At 37.7% G+C, this 20,987-nt stretch overlaps 1 protein-coding gene across 2 annotated transcripts in view; it reads left to right on the forward strand.

Moving 5' to 3' along the window:
• The window catches only part of LOC137159571 (formin-like), a 233,597-nt gene that overhangs the window by 15,875 nt on the left and 196,735 nt on the right, over positions 1–20,987 (forward strand). Inside the window, exon 3 of one of the 2 annotated variants that reach the window (XM_067558036.1) lies at positions 4,062–4,094. The exons of the other annotated variant lie outside the window; for it this stretch is intronic. Within the exon in view, the coding sequence (XP_067414137.1) occupies positions 4,062–4,094 (33 nt within the window). The remainder of the gene's footprint in view (positions 1–4,061; positions 4,095–20,987) is intronic. 2 annotated transcript variants of the gene reach the window in all.

Raw genomic sequence — 20,987 nt, forward strand, 5'->3', positions numbered from 1 at the left:
GCAAAATACTATCGAATATCAACTCTCACTTTCATTATTTTGTCACCAGAGTTCAAACTGGGGATCTTTCACCAAAAAAAAAAAAAAAAGGGGGGGGTGGGGGGGTGGGGGGATGATTTTTTTCTAATTACATGGACTTACTTTATAAAGTTAGAAAATTTCTTAAATTTCTAGTAATTTAAATTATTCAGTTAGGCTACAAAATTGTATGCATCTATTTTTTTATTTCATTCATCTTGGTAATGAAAGCAGAATAACTAGTTTCACCTTTGTTATTGTAAATTTTAACTTGCTGGGTCTAATGCACTAGCACAACGCTGCAAGGTTTGCATTGCAAGCATTGTAGTAAAATGTTTAAATATAAAACTCTTTGAAGTGGAACTTTAAAAAATAATGGAAACATTTCTACTGATCACAGTTTCTACAAGCCTTAAATGTTGAGCTTAAATTGACTGGACATTTAAAAATGCATATAAAGCATTTGTATTTGTTAAAATGCTATATTTGCCTAAATTTTAAAATAGCTCCCCTTAATTCAGGGTATTATTAAATTATTTTATATTATATGAAAAGGATTGTGTTTTAAATTCCAATACAAACTCAATATTTTTTTTTTTAATTTTTGAAAATAACATTTTCTGACCGTTACTTTAGCCTGAGTTTGCTGGGCAGAATGTCAAAACATTCCTTATTCAAACAATGGGAGTTTTGACTGAATAAGGATGCAAGATAATGGCCAGGGATCTGTAAATAGTGAAGTTACACCTACCTATAGGTATGCAGCAATGGTGTAAGGATGTACTGGTGGCACCTAGCAGCTGAAGCACAAAATTGCATGGGAAAGTAATGGAGGAGGAAATGTAGAGAGAGTTCTTCAGGTAAAGGATAAGAGAGGGTTGAGAATGGTGGGGCCGGTGATGAATGTGGGCAAGCAAATGAAGAAAGCACGCTGTTCAGAACTGCAATGAATCGGTATCATTAGAAGTGAATGGTGAATTGGTGCTGTGGGGTGTGCTACATGAGAGGAATGGTAGATTGCTTATTAGATATAAGTTTTTCTGGTACGTTTATTCTCCAGCAGTTAAGTTGCTTATTTTAGCCTTATTTTTCAGACACTCCTCTTTACTCTGCTTAATAATTGAGATTTTTTACAATAATGAATGTACTGGCCAAGAAGCTGCTACAGATTACAATTCTTCATTACGAATTTTGCTACTTATGATTAATAACTCTTAATTAATAGCAGAGAACTCCTAATTTTTTATTTGATGTTTTGAGGCGTAAACCCTTATGTTCAGAAGATGGCCTGAAGATCTATCCTGGAAGGTTCTTAACCTGATTAATATAAAAGACTAGTTAACTGGGAAGAAGAAGGCCTGCAATTAAATTACTTTTACAAGAAAATTATTTCAGGATATGCTACAGATGAGTGAGCTCAGCATTGTTCAGGGTACCCTGATTCAGGAAAATAGCCTGTGCGTAAGTGCTGTCCTGAATTGAGGTCTAAATCTCTGCTTTTTCTGCTTCCCATTCCCCAAAAAAGTCTCAAAAAACCTCATCTAATTCAATGTAAAGCCAAAAAAGAATAGCAGCAGCATCTTGAGCACGCACAATCCCTCTTTTCACCATTTTGTAGAATGCTGTATTTTCAGTTAAGCTGCAGACTTGCCTTTCCGGACAGCGTGTGAATCTCATCTGTTTACCCAGCAATCGGTAAGGAGAAGAAAGGAGGGGTATAGAGGTATTGGGAGGAAAGTGTTGGTTTAGTTTGATATTGTTATTTTAATTTTTGCAAGTGCATTTAGAGTTTGTCAAAGTTAATTTTTATTGGTAAAATTAAATGTTCTTTGCCTTTATCTGTGACTGGTATTTGTGGCATCGTATTATGCACATACTGTGTTTAAAGCAACATCCTGGAATGTGCATTCTACAGTGATTAATACCTGTGTAATGCTCTTTACTCACACTAAAGTAAACATTTTACTGTACAAGGAATTTTGCTATGTATCTCATGCCAGAAGTAGAAGGGTGTGTATTGTATTTAGCAAAACAGTTGTTTGCATTGTTCCTTATACAAATATATTTTCCTATTGGCATGACAATAATTTTCATGGGCTAAACTCTTGCAGAAAGTATGCGTAGTGTCCAAAGCAAATTAGTCATCTTTCAGTTTAGTGGGGTATGTTCCACATTAGAGAAAGATATTGATATTGTAGCATGTACGGTCTGGAAAACTCAAATCCATGCTTATACGTCTGTTATCACGTGTAATGTTGCATATGTTTTAATTTTACCAGTCATTGACACATGTAATACACTGCTTAGGGGAATTATTTTGCCTGTGACTTACACACTAAATTTGCACCTTAGCTTGTAGATAAGATGTAGGAGCACAGTCACTTCATCAGCGAACGCATCACTTTTATCTATTTATTTATTAAAAAGAGATCTCTACCTCCATCTGTGCCTTCTGATCAAGTTATATGAGAGAAATCTGTCAGGAAAAATACTGAATGTAATTTCTGGGATGAGTTAGATTCCTAGTCTTGCTAAGCAAGTTGACTGGGACAGTCTGTGCTGAGTTTCATAACCTTGGCATTTGTCGTGTCCAAATGAAAACCTTGAAGGGGTGGGTGAGTAAGTCAGATGTTTTAATCATTCCACAGTGTGCATGTATACACATATAAAATACCTTGTGTTGTGACTTTTATAGGAATGCTTGCAGGTTTGTTTTACAAGTAGGTGTTTCCATACATGAGCTATTGTTAATTGAATCACATGTGGTGTTACTCCGAAAACAGAATTAGAGTACTCCCAGAATAGCTCACCTATTGCACCCTCTTGAGCTCACGAAGGGTTCCCTCAAAAACAGATGAATTTAAGTATCCCCTGAAAGGTTTTCCCTTAAAACAGCCCACCTATTCACCTATCTGTTCTCCTAAGGCATGGGTCTCTGAGTCCAGGGTAGCTAAGGAAATACCCAGAGAACAGCCTTCTGATAAATGATTGATTGACACAAGCCATATTCTCTTCCAAAACAAGGCACCTCTTAGTATAAACGATAATTCCTAATACAAAAGTTATCTAAAAACACAAATCCTTTCAGCAAGTTAAAGAGCACCCCAACCACAATAACATACAGCTGAGATGTTTCTAAGCGGTTGCCCCCTGTCATAGATGGCCAGTCTGCCACAGGCTGCTGACAGCAATCCTTCAATGCTTTAAATAATTTTTTATTAATCTGCACATACACATTCTAACACTGTACTGTACTGTACTGTACTATAATTATAACTGACGAGCCTACTCTGTCCGCTGACACAGGACTCCTTCTGGGTGCTGCAGCCCTCTCACTTGCTTCTTCAGGTCTCCTCTCGTCTGCTCTTCTCCACTCTCCTCTTCTCACCTCCGTCTGCACTGTCAGCACCTCACCTTTGACTCTCTTGGCTGCCCACTGACACACTGCCTATTATACTGCCTTTTAGAATTTGCTAGACACTTTTGCTAGTATTTTTTTCGTTCATTTTTTTTTTCTTTTACTACTACCCATTCATTCACAGGCTTACTGCTGCTGTTTACCTCAGTGTGTAATGATCTGCTGGATCCCTGCCAATCTGGTTTTCCCACCAATTTTATATTCAGTGCTATATGACATGCAGCTTCGATCTAATGGTGGAGTGACTCTTGCTTATTCAAAATGGAAACCAGGGTTACAACATGGAGTCTGAGGATTTCAAAATGGAGTTTCTCTGGTATCAGTGGTACCAAAGAATTCAAGGATTCTAAAAATGTGCTTATAACTTAACTTGTTGCAGAGATGGCAGCTTTTAATAGCAGTTAACAAAGATGAAGTCATTCACAATCAACTCACAATTTTTCCTAATAGTGGAGATGGGTTTGTAATAGTGAATAATGACAATGATGAGTAATGAAGCCTTTAGAACTATTGCTGTTTTACATGAGAATCACTAAGAACTGTATCTGATATATGCAACAAATATGAAAATATAAATATATTGTTTGAGGCTAAAATACACTCTTGCTTATGCTTTTATCTCTAGCTCACCTAAAACTTTTCAAGGAGGGACCACCAGGTGGGTAGAGAGTGTATTTTGTTGTCTGTGTGTGTCTAGTCTTTGGTTTCTCTCGTTTCCTTAGAGGCAGTGTGCACCTAATTTATGACCTATATAAAGAACGCATATTTAGGGCCATTCAAAGTTTTGAGCTAACAATTAACCAGGCCCCTTGTAATGCTGCAGCATAGAAGGGCAAACATTTTCAGAATTCTAACTTGAGGTTTATGGTGATCACTACACCAGTTCAGTTTTATCCAGCATGTCCCAATTACAATTGTCCTATTAAAATAAGTAGCACTTGGCTTAATCTCTCTTATTTGAATACCCATCACAAAAGATATTGCAGTACTAAAATTTTGGGGCTCCCAGGAGCAACATCACAACAGAGAACTGTAACATTTTTTGTCTCTTTTGGAAGACATTGCTCTTAATTCAGAACAATAATTTATTTAGCTCTGTCAAGGAATTATTGGCAATACCTAACCCATTTCAAAGCTGTGTGAAGGCCTGTTAGATACCAGTATATACATTCCTGGCAGAGATATTCATGAATCAGTGGAGAAGTGTCAGGAAGCAAAATCAGGTTTTAATGGTGCTGTAAGGAAATGAAAGGAACCACTTAACATATTAATACATAATTATTTCTACTACATTTATCATTTGAGCAATTCTTCTGTCAATTTTAGAGAAGCCTCTTGTACACTGAGTAAATTGCAGTGCAAATCCAAGTAACAATGATAGTCTAGTGACTCATGCATCAAATATGAGCACCTCTGATAGTTTGTAATGTTCTACAGTACTGAGTGCTATAGAAATGGCAAGAAATAATATTTTAAACAAAGGCAAAATTATTTATGGCAGAGAATAAATTCTGTCAGCAAATTTGGCATTGGAAGAATTGCTGGCGGATTCTGATTATAATTGCACAAAACTATTGCTCTTAATTTGTGTTGATTAAGATTGACTTTTTCCTGTCAACATGTTTTTTAACTTTGCTGCAGGAATTCTTAAAAACAAAACCCCTTTTGCCTCTAACATTTAACTTCAAAATGTTTAATCCAGAGTATAAATATGGCCCTTAGGCTGTTTAAAACTAACTAACCTAAAATCTTTAAGTGATTTTTAAAAGTGCTTTCTTTGCTTATGTGGTCATTTTATTCATATTTTCTTAAAAACGCAAACTTTGTTCTTTCTGAAGTCATTCTGGTTGTGAAACTTTGTGTCAAAATCCTTTTAATATCTCTATATTGTGGTTGTCATGCAGTCTGTTACGTTTGAGTGCACACAACATTGCCTCTGGGATGCTTTGAAGTGCAATGACCTTGACATAATGTTGATACGTTTCTAATACTTCTTGGGGCCCTGTAATATGGATTGAACTCGAGCTGCTTGGAACCTACTTTGTGTTGTCCTATTCTCATTTTCAGGAATTTCTAAAAGAAGGCCTCTTAAAATACTATCAGAAAACACTAAAAAATTGTAAATCACTAACTAAACACTATGTGTTCTAAATACTAATAAGGGACCTGCTCCATCTAAGATCGAAAGCTTGTCTTTTTCACCAACAGAAGTGGGTCCAATAAAAGACATTACCTCACCCAGCTTGTCTCTCTAATATCCTGGGATCAAGATAGGTACAACAACACTGCATATATTAATTAAAAACCCCAGAACTATCATCGAATCAGTATGATCTCCTCGGTTCTGAATACCCTGTAATCTCTTCAAAACTTGCTTTATTTAGTTTGCTTACAAATGCTGCTTCTTTCATCTATCCTGGTAGTGATCCTCTAACTTTAAAAATAATATAATAAAAGAGGAAAAACTGTAATGTCTAAAAATATATGCAATTCAAAATTTATTAAGAATCTGCATCTTTCCCTTATCTCCCTTTGTCATTCCTGTCAAGCTGTCTGGAATGGCTCACAACCATGAGTGCCAACCTCAGGGTAGGTTATCAAGAAACAGGGCATAAACCCCAAACTGGCTGTGTGTCCTTTACTTATATTTCACCAACTCAGTAACAAGTGTAAACTCATAAAGCACTATAACAGTTTTAACATGGAGACACAGACAGCCAGACCCTTGGGCACTCCGGTCTATCTTGCCACCCAAGCAAGCCTGCCTTTGTGATGGTCCCTTACTTCAAAAATCATAATGATATTCAAGGACAACGAGAGTTCTGTGGCACTTTAAAAACTAACAAATTTAATATTTGTAGACATAAGCTTTCGAGAGACTTAGCTCTCTTCTTCTCTCGAAAGCTTATGTCTACAAATATTACATTTGTTAGTCTTTAAAGTGCCACAGAATTCTCATTGTCTTTGCTGACAGACTAACACGGCTACCCCTCTGGAACTATAATGATATTCAGTTTACTTCCAGTCCCAAAGAACCAGTCACCTACCCCAGATCAGTTGTACCTTAGATCTCTTGCCAAAGACAATGCTTGTAACCAATCTTGTAATAAACTAATTCAAGATTTATTAGCTAGGAAAAAGAAATGAGAGTTATTTACAAGGTTAAAGCAGGTAAACATAAACACACAAATGAGTTACAGTCTTATGTTTGAGGAGGTAATAAACACTGTAATATGCAAGATCTATGTATTTGCTAGGGCTAACCTTAACTGCAGCTAGGAGATCCCTTGCTTATGCTTAGAAATATTGCCCTCTCCAAATTCCAAGGAGTATTGTGATAACAATTTTTCTTGACAGGGATTTTTATCCCCTTTTTCCAGAACTCAGGCGGATGGGATGAGGGTTTGTGCATGTCTTCACTCCCTGGGTGTGGGGGGAGCAATCAACAAAGTATTTTGTCCACTGATGTTCCACAATGGCTTGTTTGATGACTATAGGCCTTCTTTTGTTGGGGAGAAGATAACACCTCTTGTTGTAAAGTAGTATTTCACACTTGGTAATGCTTCTTCTCTGACTCTGGGGTTTTGCAGTTTTAGCAAACACTTTTATAGTTACAGAACAAATGCTTAAATATTTCTTTAACATGACATACAGATATTATAAGAAAGAGCAATACATGCATTTCATGAAGTTTAAACACATTCTTATAACTCTAATATCTATATTAGCAATAGTAACACAGAGACAAACCAGAATGGTTTACAGCTGTGCATTTGTCAGTGTTTAGTGAGGTCCAAGGATCTTGGCCTGGGCTGGCACCTGGTCTGCCAGCATCAAAATCTCTTTGTTGGTAAGCTCCTGGGGAATGATCCTCTCTCTTTATTTGTCTTTTGAGTCCCATGGCTGCCTAATATACTGTACAAATAATTCATAATGATACACAGATGTTGCAGAACCACAGCTCAAGATGAGCAAAGTGATGAAGATCTATGATTTCTGAACATCTTGTCTCTTGGTGGTTTGGTAGATTCTTATCATTAGTTGTGTAAAGTGATGCTCTGTTTGCAAGCATTAGCCCTATGCCAATTTCTATTGACTTTGAAGTTAGCTGCTAATATATAAAGCCCTACAAAATGTTCTGGCAATTTATGCATTAAAATTAGTTGAGTACAGCTTTTTGCTGTCAATGTGATATGACACTCTAAGTACAATTTGTCATTACTTTCAATATTTATATTTTTACACAAAGTGATGTTTCTCATTCATTTTAATTTAGTAAAACAAATGTAACTGCTTAAGTTGGTTTTCTGACAGTGAAGGCAGATAAATCATGTTTTCAGCCCTAGCATGTTTTTACTTTTACTTTTATTGGGGGGGAGGAGGATGAGTAAGGGGATGGGATCTTTCCAGGATTCTTTGGGGCCTCGCTGATTATTATTTAGTTATTTTGATTTCCTCTGCAGTGTTCATCCTCGAAGTACTCATTCTTATGGGAGCTATTTGAATTCATTAAGAAGATTGGATGTGCCTCCCTTCAGAGCCTGTTGATGGTCCTCCTTGTGAAGTGATAACATGATTCTGTACCTCCATTTCTTCCAGCCCACTGGGGGCATTTGAATGTCATTCTGTCAGGGTGAGACAAGAATGTGACTGAGAGCAAGCCTTGGTTAAATCTCAGTCTGGAAAAGACAGAAGTTATGGCAGGCTGGGCATAGCAACCAAAGGGTGTAGACAAGATTATAGCAGTCCCTTCGAAGGGGTGTTCAGCATTGGTCATCTGAGCTCATAATTTGAGGGTCTTGTTGCTCCCCCTTCTTTTAGAAGACTGAATAGTGGCAGTAACTCGACTGGCTTTCTCCTATCTCATCAGGTCAGGGGGTTGTGACCCTTATTCTTGGATGCAGATCTTGCTACCATCATTCAGATCTCTGTCAGCTCAAGTTTCTAGTAGATGGGGCTACACCTAAATCCATTTTGAAGCTAAATCTATTGCACAATGAGGATGCTTGCTTACTAAGCACGGTATTCCACTATGAGCACATGATACTAGGGTTCTTACTACCTGTTGGGTTTCAGGTGAAGTTTAAGGAATGATTTTGACTTCTAAAGACTGTTATGACTTTGGGCCTCCTCTCTCCCTGGGCATTACTGCTTTAGTTATGACAATTGAGTTGCTTGAGCGAGAACTCCATTAGTTTAAAAGAAGGAGAATTTCTGATAGGATGTTCTCTTTGTAGAGCCCTCAGTTTTTGGAATTCACTGCCCAATTGAACTAAAATATCCCAGATTTGCTGCTGTCAAAAGTAAACTGCAGAGCCTCTCTATCGGTGCATGTGTTTGGGGATGAGTGAAATATGTATGATTTGGGTCTATATCATGGGGCTAAATGCCTTTGTGAGATCTGAGACAACGTTGGTTGTTTTTTAGCTGGCTGTTTTGGTTGCAGGCATGGTGAAGTCTGAGAGGACTGGCCTATGCTGTGCTGCTGCTGAATGTGTTTCTTTTGTGGACTGTGATTTTATTTATCTGTCAGGGTGCTTAGAGACTTTAGATAGGTATCCTTTTGCCTTTTTGTGTGATCAGATCAAAATAAAAATAGGTGGCCAAAGAGTTTGTTAGAGAAAGCACAAGGGATGTCTTAACCTCTCATTTTCAAAAGACTGAGGAGGCTAGTTCTATAGTGGTCCCAACAGCTTCTTCCAAGAGCAAAGGGAATTCTCTCTGCATTGTAGCACATAGTGGTACCTCTATTTCAGCTCTCGCTTGCCTTCTTATATAAGATAAGAAACTGTTACTCTAGTAAGTGTTAAGTATTACATTACTGCTAGTTTAAGGTCTGTTCCTTAAGCCGTTTCCCACTCATATATGCTTCAAATCAATACTATGTAATGAGGTGGATAGTGATCCCTTACATTCAGGCTTTCTGAATGTGTATTGTTTATAGTAGATACAGTACAATTTTGAGGCCAACCAAAGAACACATTTTGCAAATGATGTCCTTATCTAAATTCTTCTATGTTTTCTTTTATAGTTGATTTGGGAATGTTTGATTGCAATATCTATCATTCACCAATAATATCTAAGAAAAAACCCTAACATCTCAAGTAATCATTGCATGCATAATATAGTTAAAACACAAAATAATCACTAAATCAACTATGCTCATCTTTTAGATAACTTAAGTGTGCTTTCTGTTTGAAGAAATAAATGCCAAATCCTGTCATATTCCATACCGTGACACTCTGTACCCCCAAGTAGCATCCTGGAACTGCCATCTTCACCACCATCATATGATTATGATATATTTGTACAAAGTATGCCTTGTGAGGTATCATTTTAAAAGTCTAGATATGTTGAACCTTAATATCTTGTTGGATTGTACGTGAAGTTATAAAGTATTGCTATATGTGTTATTGAAATATGTTGTGAGATTGGAAGATGCCCACAGCTGACCTTTCACTAGGGACAAAGAAGCACCGATCACTGGCCAGACAGGCATTAATGGCTCATCAGGAAGAACCCCCTATCCCAGAGAAGGCATGAACGCCATGGGGGCAGACTAACCCATGTCACAGAAAAGATTTTTCTAGCAAGCTGAAAGAAAGTATAAAAGAGTGGCAGTGACATCATCACTTGGTCTCTCTCCCCACCCCTATCTCAACACCTAGAAGATTGTCTGGAAGACAAAGACTTTGGATTTGGGAAGATTGGACCCAGGCTGGAAGGGAATATAATCTGTGTACTGAGGAACTGTAAAATGCTTGTACCATCTGTTAGGATGAGAGACTGTTTGATTCAAATCTTGCTTAGTCTGTTTAAGTTAGAATTTAGACTGTGAATTTATTTTATTTTCTAGGAAACCAACCTTGATCTCTATGACTGCTACTTATAATCACTTAAAATCTATCTTTCTGTAGTTAATTAATCTGTTTTACCTTTTACCTAAAACAGTGTGCTTTTGGTTGAAGTGCTTGAGGAATCTCAGCTCAGATTACAAAGGCTGGTGCATGTCCACTTCCTATGAAGAAGTGGCAAATTTATTAATGAGTTTACACTGTCCAAGGGAACCTTGAGAAGTGTAAGACAGTATTTCTTTGGGGTGCAAGACTGGGGAGCTGGTGAGAATTGGCTAACGCCTCTATTGATGTTTCATGAGTGGCTGGGAAATCATTCATGTAACTCTGTTGGGTATGCTTCTGCCTGTGGATGGCTATGTAAGTTCAGCGCCTGTCAGAGGTTTGTAGCTTGACATTAGCATCACAGTGTGAGAGACAGCCCAGGCTGGTGGGTTTGAAGGGCTCAACAGTCCCACAGCCCAGGTTGCACTCACTGAAGATCCCGTCACACATTCACACCTTGAATGAGAGAATTCCACTCGCATTACTTACTCTTGTATGTTAGCAGATTATTAGTATTAAATCCAAACCTCTTAGTAAAAAAAAAAAGGTGTGAATTCATTGTCAGGTTTATAAATGTATAATCCAGCCAAAACAAATACATTTTCACCAGATCACTGAATGGCACATATCTGACCCACTGACTACCTCCATGCCAAATGTCAAGTTTCTACCCTAAGCTACTGCAGGACTGGAACTGTTGAAAAAAATCACACTTTATTTTTAATGACTAAAGAGTAATTTCCCCCACCCTCTTCCTACTGAAAAATGGCAAAAGTATTTTTTTCTTAAATTTCAAAATAAAATAAATGCCTCTTCAGTGGAGGCCAGACTTTGAAAAATGCAGTATGTGAGCAATATATTTCAAATAATAAGAGATTTGTTGTGTTTGGAGTACAAAAATGCTTGGGAGAAAACATCTTTATAATTGCTTTCATACTGTATACCATACTAGCAAAGAGGGAAATGACCACATTGTAGCTGTATTTTGTCCCCGTCTCTCCCTTCTGTCTACAAAGGTAAACTTTACATTATTTGTTTTCATCCTTAGCTCTGGATTTTTAATCAATACAGCAAATTAACAAAGTTCAAAAAAATTCTGAAAAGGAACAATTGAGAAAAAATATTTGTGGTGGTCTGTTGTGATGATAAGGACTAAAATCATTCAATCCCAAAGCATTTAACAAATGATACACAGAGATAACTTTACCTATTAGTGAGGTTTAGCGACATCTGGGTTTGAACTCAGCGCCTGTTGTCACACAGCTAAACTACATAGGACAGGAGGTAAAAAATAAAAATTAAAAAATCCCTGCAGTTGTGACATTCCCCAGGGTGCAACCTGAGATGCTGTGTCTCCGTAGCTCTCCAGCCTGGGTTGCTTTTTATACTGCTTTGCTAGTGAACAACAAACCTTTCCAGGTGCTGATCACTCAGAGCCACTAGCATGCAGTCTTTGAGCTGAGTACATGAATGCCATGCTCAGCCATCCAGGGCGACACCCGCATACTTCTGAGTCCCAGACTTGCCCCCCAGAAATGTGCATCTTGTACCATTCAGTGGCCCACTGGACTGTACAAGCTCATAAATTGTTTTGCCATTCCAACAAATGGTAATGAATATGCACCTGCCCTGTTGACTTCAGTAGAGATTACCCAAACACTTCAATCAAACACACTGGTTTTTAGAAAAAAATAGTAAAACAAGTTTATTAACTAGCAAAAGATAAATTTTAAGTGATTATAAGTGATGAAGCATTGGTTACAAAAGAAATAAAAAGATAAACTTGCAAGCTAATTCCTAAACTTTAACAAAGCTACTAAGCAAAAAGGTTTCTCTCACCCAAAAACGTAACAGCAGTCTGTGCTTGCTGGGAAGCCTTCCAGCTAGGACCCTTTCCCCTAGTTTCAAAAGCTTCCTTTGTTCTTTCAAGCATTGTAGGTGCCATGAGCAGAGATTGGGAAGAGGTGATGAGGAGGTCACTGTCTCTCCTTTTTATACTCTGACCCTTTGTATTGGAAAAGTCTTTGCTGGGTCATGGGATCAGGCAGTTCCATGATGTAGGTGAGCTCTCAATTGCCCTTCAGGTGAATTGTAAATACTTTGTTTATATCCTTTTTTCCTGCCAGAGGATGGCTGCTTATCTAGATTATAGCGGTGATAGTCCTGATGATTCATTTGATTATGCTGAACTCTCAGTATGCCTTTGTCTCTGAAAAACTACTTTGGACCTGCTTTTCTAACCTTGTTACATGCTATAGTAAAATCATTGTTATACAGTGGAGTCTCATAACTTTACATACAAAGTTGCCACACGTATTTTAACATGATGATAATGTTCATCAGATTAAGTTTTCAAATGATACAGCACAAGGTACAATATATATCATAATCATATAAAAGTGGTGAACATGGAGTACAGGATGTCACGGCAGTTAAAAACCACACAGGACATTTTAGTTAGAATATAACCTAAGCAAAGATTTGGCTAGGTTCTATGGATTAACACCTCCCCATTTATGAAAAGAGCAGTGGTATGGCCATAGGTGATCAGGACCTCAGTTATGCCTGTCATATGAAAGGCCTATCTGCAGCTAAGCAGTCACTAACATCTTACTGGGAGGCACTTATTCTTTCTATTTGGAATCTAGAAAAAGAAGTTTTGTGTCTCTGATTATGTAAAATACGTATTTTTATTCTAATTGTTTATTAAAAATCAATCAGTAAATAAATTGAAGACCAGTAGAGGTAGAATAAGGCCCAAACTGAAAACCTGGATCTGAACTGTTCCATATTTGAGTATATTTGGAAAAGGATCTCAGCTTTGTTCCTAAATTCTAATTTTTAATTGAAAAATCCTAGCCTGTAAAGTAGGCCTGTCCCGGACAGTGTCATTTATATATATGTCTTTTTTGGCTAATTAATTATTGTCAGATCCAATGCAAGTATGTTCATGGGATTCTGGAAAGCTGTGCCAGACACCTGCTGTTTGTATGCATTGTTATTTTCTCCATAGAATGACACACTTGCTGGTGTTCCATCTAAATCAGTTTACATTTATTCACTTAAATCTTTATACAGACTAGATAAATCCAAGCTTAAAACAGCCCCGCTCTGAGAGCAATATTTGTTTGTTGAAAATATCTTGCACATCCTGAATCTATCAAAGAGCTAGAAGAAAGTATAGTATGAAAATTTACCTATTCTCACAGATTGTCAGAAAGTTCCAGAAAACTCAAGACTATAATATTATTAATATAGCTGGTCAGAAATATTCAGATGGAAAATTTCTGTTGGACATTGCCAATTTGCTGAAATCTAAAGTATCAATTTCAACAAATTTCTGATGGAAACCAGGGAGAAACCTTATAGAATTCTGCCAGGCAGGTTTCAACCTCTGTTTAGTTTCCTCCCAGCTCACCTGCCTTGTTCCTTGGGAGCTCAGCTGGTGGACGCTTGGGGAACCTGGGCTTCCAAGATCACAGCTCCTCAGCTGCTTTACAGCTTGCCTAATGGGCTGCCCTTGGAGCCATCTCCCTGGGCTACTCTCCTGGAGGGCAGGAAGTCAGCAGTGTGTGAAAAATTGCAAGAAAAGTCTGTGCTTAGCTGGAATTAGCTATTGTCTTATGAGAACTTTGCAAATATATGAAAAGCAGTTCAGAGATGATCCAAGGATTTTCTTTTTCTTTGCATTTTCTTTCTTTCTGTGTCATTTAATGACATCTGAATTTTAGGCAGTGGAGAATGGGGAAAATAAGTGAAGCTATTTTACTAAGCTTCATACACAATCCAAGTTCTGTGCATTTGTGATGCCAAAGTGCAATAATATTCACAGTAGGTTGCACAGGTCTTCATAATATGATCATCCTTCATCTTCCCTATGCACTTTGATCAGCAGTGAAATTATTTATATTGTGGGCAGGTAAATGTTCATATTTGGGCTTCAGAGTTAACACTTCACTGAGGCGAACAGTACCATGCCACTCCTAGAGCTCTTGTTTCAAGCTGCCTTCTTATCACAAGAGACACCACTCCTTTGATTTTATATCCAATTTACATATTGAACCTTTTTTTGCTTCATGACCAAAAAGGCTAGAGACTTTATTATTATTTGTTTGTTTTTTGTTTTTTTTTTAAAGTGTAGGTCCTGAACCAGGGGATGTTGGCCACAAAAATACTGATCTGCTGACCCACCATGATCCAGACCAAGATGACACACCCATTTTTAGAATGTTAGGATTTGGATTTCCTAGTTCAGAGTTGCCATAAGAGAATCCAAGGCCCCATTATGGCCCATAGAATTCTTAGGTGTGCAACCTTGAGGCTACTGTCATCCTAGCAATCATCAGGACAATGCTAACGTCTTGGATATATGTTGTTGGTTAATTCAAACAAACAATTTCTATTTATTTATAAAGGGGACCAACAATACAAGTAGATAATGTTGTAGACATTTACTTTTTGATAATAATCTAAATGTATTTGGAAATTGGGTACAATCCCATGTTGTTATAATTAACCTTTTAGCCACAAGATGCCATGTTTTGACTGGCTGAACTTGAATGCTTTCCTGTTTTGTAAAGAGTGTGTGTGAGCATCTCATTTCCTTGCTTTTGGATTCATTTGTCTACTTTCAGATTTTTTTAATGTCTTTATTCATCATTATCCCTATATGTTCAGTACTGCAAATGCCAAGCATTCAAAAATCATGAGTCAAGCCCCCAAATCCTGAAATTGGCTTAAAAATTATGAGAGTTTAAAAAAAAAAAAAAAAAAAAACTACATACAGGATTCTTTTTATTTGCCTTTTGGATTTTCAGACTTTTGGGTTAATGTTTACATTTTTTCTTTGCTTTCTCATGGATTAGAAACACTTTTTTTTTTAAGTGAAAGCTGAGATTCCCTTGTAATCACATGACTCCAGCACATGGGGCTTTAAGAAAAATACTTTATATCATGAGACTCACAATAAAATCATGACAGTTGTGAACAGTGCATGTTACACATGTAAGAATAATAGATAGGGATTTCCGTTAAGGAGACTGGCTCAGTTAATCACTCCAGAAGTTCTTAGGTTCTGTTTCCAAACACCTAGTTCAAGAGACATTGATATGATATGAAATTCCATGTACCAGAGAGACACTTGAGTCACTTTGATTCCAAGAGGCTATGCTTCTTCTTTGAAACTCCTCCTCTGGAGTACTTTGAATACTTTCGTAAATCAGAATAGGGCACTCCGCCAGGCATTCCATGCAATTGAATTGAATTCAGTTGTCTCTTAAGAAAAATCAGGGGTTTCCCCCAATTTAGCAGGTGCCATGAAGAAATATGGAACAATCCAGCAAACTTTGGATGTCTCAAAATATCAATTTGTCCAGATAGTGATGTCACCTTGAGGGAACTGATTACAAGATCTTCAGATCATGACCTGAACAAAAATTTTGAACAATAAAATTGTGGTACATTGTATAAAACTTCTAAATTAAAAAATCCATTGAAACATCTAAAAATATAAAAATTAGCATACAAGTTGTAACTGAATTCCAAAACTTACCCCAAAACACATATGTTCAAACACCCAATCTTACTTTTTTTTTTTTTTTTTTAAATGTATTGCTTCCAATCTCAGGGTAAGCAAGTTGGCAAATACTGTAGTACTTAATTTCTCCTTTATTTTCTGCTGGCTCAAATAGAAATAAAAATAGCTGTTAATAAAACACTTTAACAGTGAAAAAGTTTTTTTTTTTTGCAGTGACAGAGCTAATGGGGGGCAATGTGTGGCACCTTTTTAAGCATATTATGCAAGTGACAAAGTGTACAACAAATTTTTACATGAGACTGAAGAGTGAGCCTGACTCTCACCCACCTGGCAGCACCAGCAGCTCCTGTCCAGTGGGGCTGGCTCCAACTTCCTGCTCTGGGCATTGGAGCCTGGGGTCACATGGTCCTTTCACTCTATGTGCCATGTCACAATGCCACTCCCTCAAATTTGGCATAGCCCCCCTCTGTCACGATGGTGGGGCAGCTGGGCCAAAATTGAGTGGTTCTGTAACCCTGTGCACCAGGTTGGAATGCTGGGAGTGGGGAACCAGGCCCAGCCCAGTAGGACAGGGGAAAGTGTGGTCAGACTCACTCTCCAGCCCACCACCAATGACCCATAACTCCCCTGGCTTAAAATTTGCTTCTGCCACTGTTTCTTCCTCTATCTTCATATAAACTTGGGGTTTAAATCCCCACAGAATCCCACAACTTGAGTAGTGGTCAGATGATGTTTTTCAGATTTATATTCTTAATGATCTTCTTGCATTTTCTCCCTCATACTGGTCTAATTTCTTATTAAAACCATGGTTGTCTTTTATGCTCATGACACCTACGTGTGACTGGAGTCCTTTGATGACTTAGGCCTTTACACTTCTGGTATTAGAGTGAAGAGAAGGTGAATTCATTTTTATATTTCTTAATTTAATGTACTTTATTCATTCTCTTATTATCCAACGAAAGTGGTTTAATACTTTCTTTTTCTTAATATTATGGATGACATTTTGTTTTTTTAAGTAGTAACTAAAATGCAGCAGAGTACTCCTGATTCCACAGGCTGGGAAGAGGAGGAGAGGAAGGATCAGGGTGTTGGAGAGCTGAGTAGGGGAGAAGACACGGGAGTAAGATAAGTGATTCCCTGTGTAAGGGGATCCTCTCCCACAGCCCCTCTGACCAACAAAGGACTTAAAGACCCTTTCGTTGGCAGTCACCAGCTGCTGCCCATTGCTTGATCAAGCCTGGGCAACTGCTCAACCTGAATAGGCTGACAGCTGCCTCCCCTCAGATAATCAGGCCCAGCCCTAACCAGCTCTGCTGCCCCTCAGCTATAGAGGCTAAAGTGACAGGGGGCTGGCTGGGGGGGGTCACCCCTCAACACCCTGTTACGCTTGCCAGACAGAATGCTATCAAATGAAGTTTTCTTTAAACATCTTAAAATCTGTTTCTTTATCTGGTGGTGGTAGGTACTGTTTGGACAGTGGCACTTTCTTAACAGCCCGATATTACATTGTCTTGATGTAATTTCAAGAATGTGAAGATGTGGCTACATGCTTCTTAGCTTATTGCTGCTGTCTCTCCCAATATGGCTGCTACTGTTTAGCCAAAAACACAAGGCCTCAGACCTTACACCTAATCATTTTTGTTGCCCTTTTCTGTATCTTTTCCAATTGCAGTAGATCTTTTTTGAGATAGGGCGACCAAATCTGCATGCAGTATTCAAGAGGTGGGTGTACCATGAATTTATAAAGAGACTATATGATATTATCTGTAATTATATCTATCCTTTTCCTAATGATTCCCAACATTGTTAGCTTTTTTGACAGCCGCTGCATATTGAGTGGATGTTTTCAGAGAACTATCCACAATGACTCCAAGAACTCTTTCTTGAGTGGTAATGGCTATTTTAGACTCTGTCATTGTATATGTATAGTTGGGATTATGTTTTCCAAAGTGCATTGCTTTGCATTTATCAATATGTATTTACTTAAGCAAAATGAAATGTAGCTTTTTATTTGCCATCCCAAAAGAAATCCCTAATGTTATGACAACTTGCTATATCCACAACCATTTAGAACTTAATTAAATAGCAAGTTGCACAATATAGGGAAGATTAAGAATATTATGGTCTTTCAAATGGGCAAAGATGGATTGAATCTCTGCAGTTTTCCTGGATTGAAATATGGTGGCTTTTCAGAGCAAAGGAAAACTGTGCTAGAGACAGTCAACCCAATAGAACCAATGATCAGAATCTGTTGTTGGAGTTGAATATGTGCTGTGTGTGAGATCATACACTGGTGCTCTTTCCTGTTGTCTTCCCTCATATAAAGGACTAATCCCTTTTTTAACTGTTTCAATAATGTATAAAACTTAAATTGCCAGTTCCTGTACTCTTTGCATCCACTGATGCTGAGAGTGCCTGCCACCTGACCTTTTTTCTTCGTATCACCTCTAGAGGCTTTGTCTACATGACACTACTTTAGTGTTGCAGCCTCCTAGCACATATGTAAAACTCCTTGTATCCACATACAACTTGTATTAACAGTGCACTGGTGTTTACACCACTATTGTGGTTGCACTTTTTTCTGAGCAACATCTAAGTACTATTGCTTTTTGCACTGCATCCCTCTATGCCAGTCTGGACAGAAAATTGAAGCTTTGTAGCTGTATGGGTGCAGTTAATCTTCCCACTTCCACCATACAAGTCTTCTCCTTTCTCCCCTTCGTTCATGACAGCTTTGACAATTCAGGGCACTGGTTTTGTGTGCAGGACTTTCCTCAGGGGGCTAAAATGGCTCACAATGAATAGTCCTGAATTAGACTGGTCTCATGATGAATATCTAAGAAGAATGAGTCACTTGTTTGCTGTCTGTGTCACACAGCACAGTACAAATTATCTTGTGTCTTATCTGTTTGGTTTCTTTTTCACTGTATCATCTTAGACCTACAGGTTAATGTTTGCTTAAGGAGGAGACAAAACACACTGTGCTGGGTGTCAGCTCCTATTAAATAGACTATTTTTACAATATTTAAATTAACCGATGAAAAATATTTTATTTTGCATCTATTCTTATTACAGAATCTAAGCATCTACTTTAAAGAGTGCTCTCCATTACTACCCATCAGGAATATTTGTATTTTAGATACTTCTTTTCTAGTTAGGGTGGAAAAAACATTAAATTGGTTAGTGAATTGGTATGCTATAGTATATCTATTTATAGCATGCAAGAAAATATATTAGATATGCATTACACTATATCGATGTGCAACTCACTATATATAAGCAATTCAAAGAGTTGAACACCTGCTTTCACCCAGAGGTGATATGTTTAAGCAGAAGATTGGGCTCACTATTTCTTATAGAGTCTTAGAGCTTAAACCAAGAGGGGACCACCAGTTCATCTCTTATTGCCCTAAGCTTCAAAATTTTTTGGAATAAGATAACTTCAAAAATAAAATACAATTACAATTAAGAGTTCTAGCATTCCAAGCCATTGAAATTATTCTGGAGTTTGCCAATCCAAAGAGTTGATGTAAAAGGCAAGAAATTGGCAAAACTGCTATTCCCAAGTGGTAAATAATTTTCTGCCTCCTAATTAAACTACATGGCTTAAAAACCAAACCAAACCATTTTTTTAGACTGGTCTCTTTCTTGACTTTACCTTGGCACATTCAAGATACCTGAGATACTGGAACCTTAGAATATTAATCTATACATTAGCCCTTCAGAAATATTAATTTACTTCTGCTTCCGAAAGCGTTTGGAGAATTCCTGGTTGGTAGTTGTGGAGGAGTTAGCCAATCTGGAAACAGGCAGTAACTAAGTAGCTGAGGAATTGTATATTATGTACAAACTGGTTTGTATTTGGATTCCTATTTAGTTTTGTATTCCATATTTCTTGTTTCTTGGTGGGTTTGCGTTGTTCATTAGTGTTTACTTAGACACTAAATCTAGTGAATTTCATGTTTGTGATAGGTTTAAGGGAAAAGAGTATTGAAAAGATGACATTATAGGTTGTTTTTGCTTGTCCTTTTTATTTAGTTTCATATTTCTCTCTTGTTTTGTCAACCAAATAAATGTAAAAATACCAGTCATTTCTCCCTTTGATCTTTTATATCAGTCCAGATGCAATGGTATAGCTCCTTCTAGCTGGCAAAAATAGTTAAAATAATTTAAACAAGATCTTCTGCACATAAGAAGCTTCCTGACTCACAGACTTCGACTGTTTCTATCTCCAGTGGGTGGAGGACCAAGTATTTTTTCCCTTTCCCTAAAGAAACAATTTTTAAAAAGGCACTCCCAGTCAGATTCCTCTGCCCCAAAGACAGAGAGAATTGTTTTGTTTTGTTGCTCTGGTCCTCTGTACTAGGCACCATATAAAACCCTTAGAGAGAGAGAAACTTTTCAGTTAAATTTTGGCCTTAGCTTTTTTGTTGGTCAACAAAATTTTGTTGAATGACTTCTGCAGTTTGACCACAACTATTCCCAAGAGAAAGATACAGTACATGTATAGCCTTCTACTAGTTTGTCTCTCTTTCCAGGGCAAATGAAGTACTTCCAAGGAAAATGCTTCTCCTAAACATGTTCAGTCTGCTCTTTGCTCATCGCTCATTGCAGTTAGGGTCTCTGATTCTGCCCCATTGAGTCAATAGGGAGCAGGAGCTGAGCCATGTTCCATTAGCTGAATACATTTAACTGAAGACACAGAGGAGGAGAGTAGGCTTTAGTTTTCAAAGAAGGGTCTCCAGCCACACAACAAATGTGCGGCTGCTTCCTTAGTACTATACGAGGGACTGACTACCTCTGCGTCCTCAGTCTCACATGCAACAGGCTTTCTCTAAAGAATGTGAGCAAGCCCACCTGTGACTGACAAATGTAAGCACTGACAGTTACTCCACTTACTAAACACAACTGTCAGCTTTTGTAGTCTGGTTTGCATATTAAAGAAAGAGCTCTACTAGGCATGTAATCAGTGTAGCTAATATTATCCTAGAATACTTTAATGTCTGTAGAGAAAATACTGTTTTAGTTCTTTAATTATGTTTTCAAAATTGAAATGCAAGTATATTTTCCTGACTAAGCAGTTATGTTCTGACACCCCCATCCTCCCCTGAAATTC

This window comes from Emydura macquarii, unplaced genomic scaffold (genome assembly GCF_026122565.2).
Source record: "Emydura macquarii macquarii isolate MOO-44397 ecotype Brisbane River unplaced genomic scaffold, CSIRO-AGI_Emac_v2 contig_1876, whole genome shotgun sequence".
Classification (NCBI taxonomy): domain Eukaryota; kingdom Metazoa; phylum Chordata; order Testudines; family Chelidae; genus Emydura; species Emydura macquarii.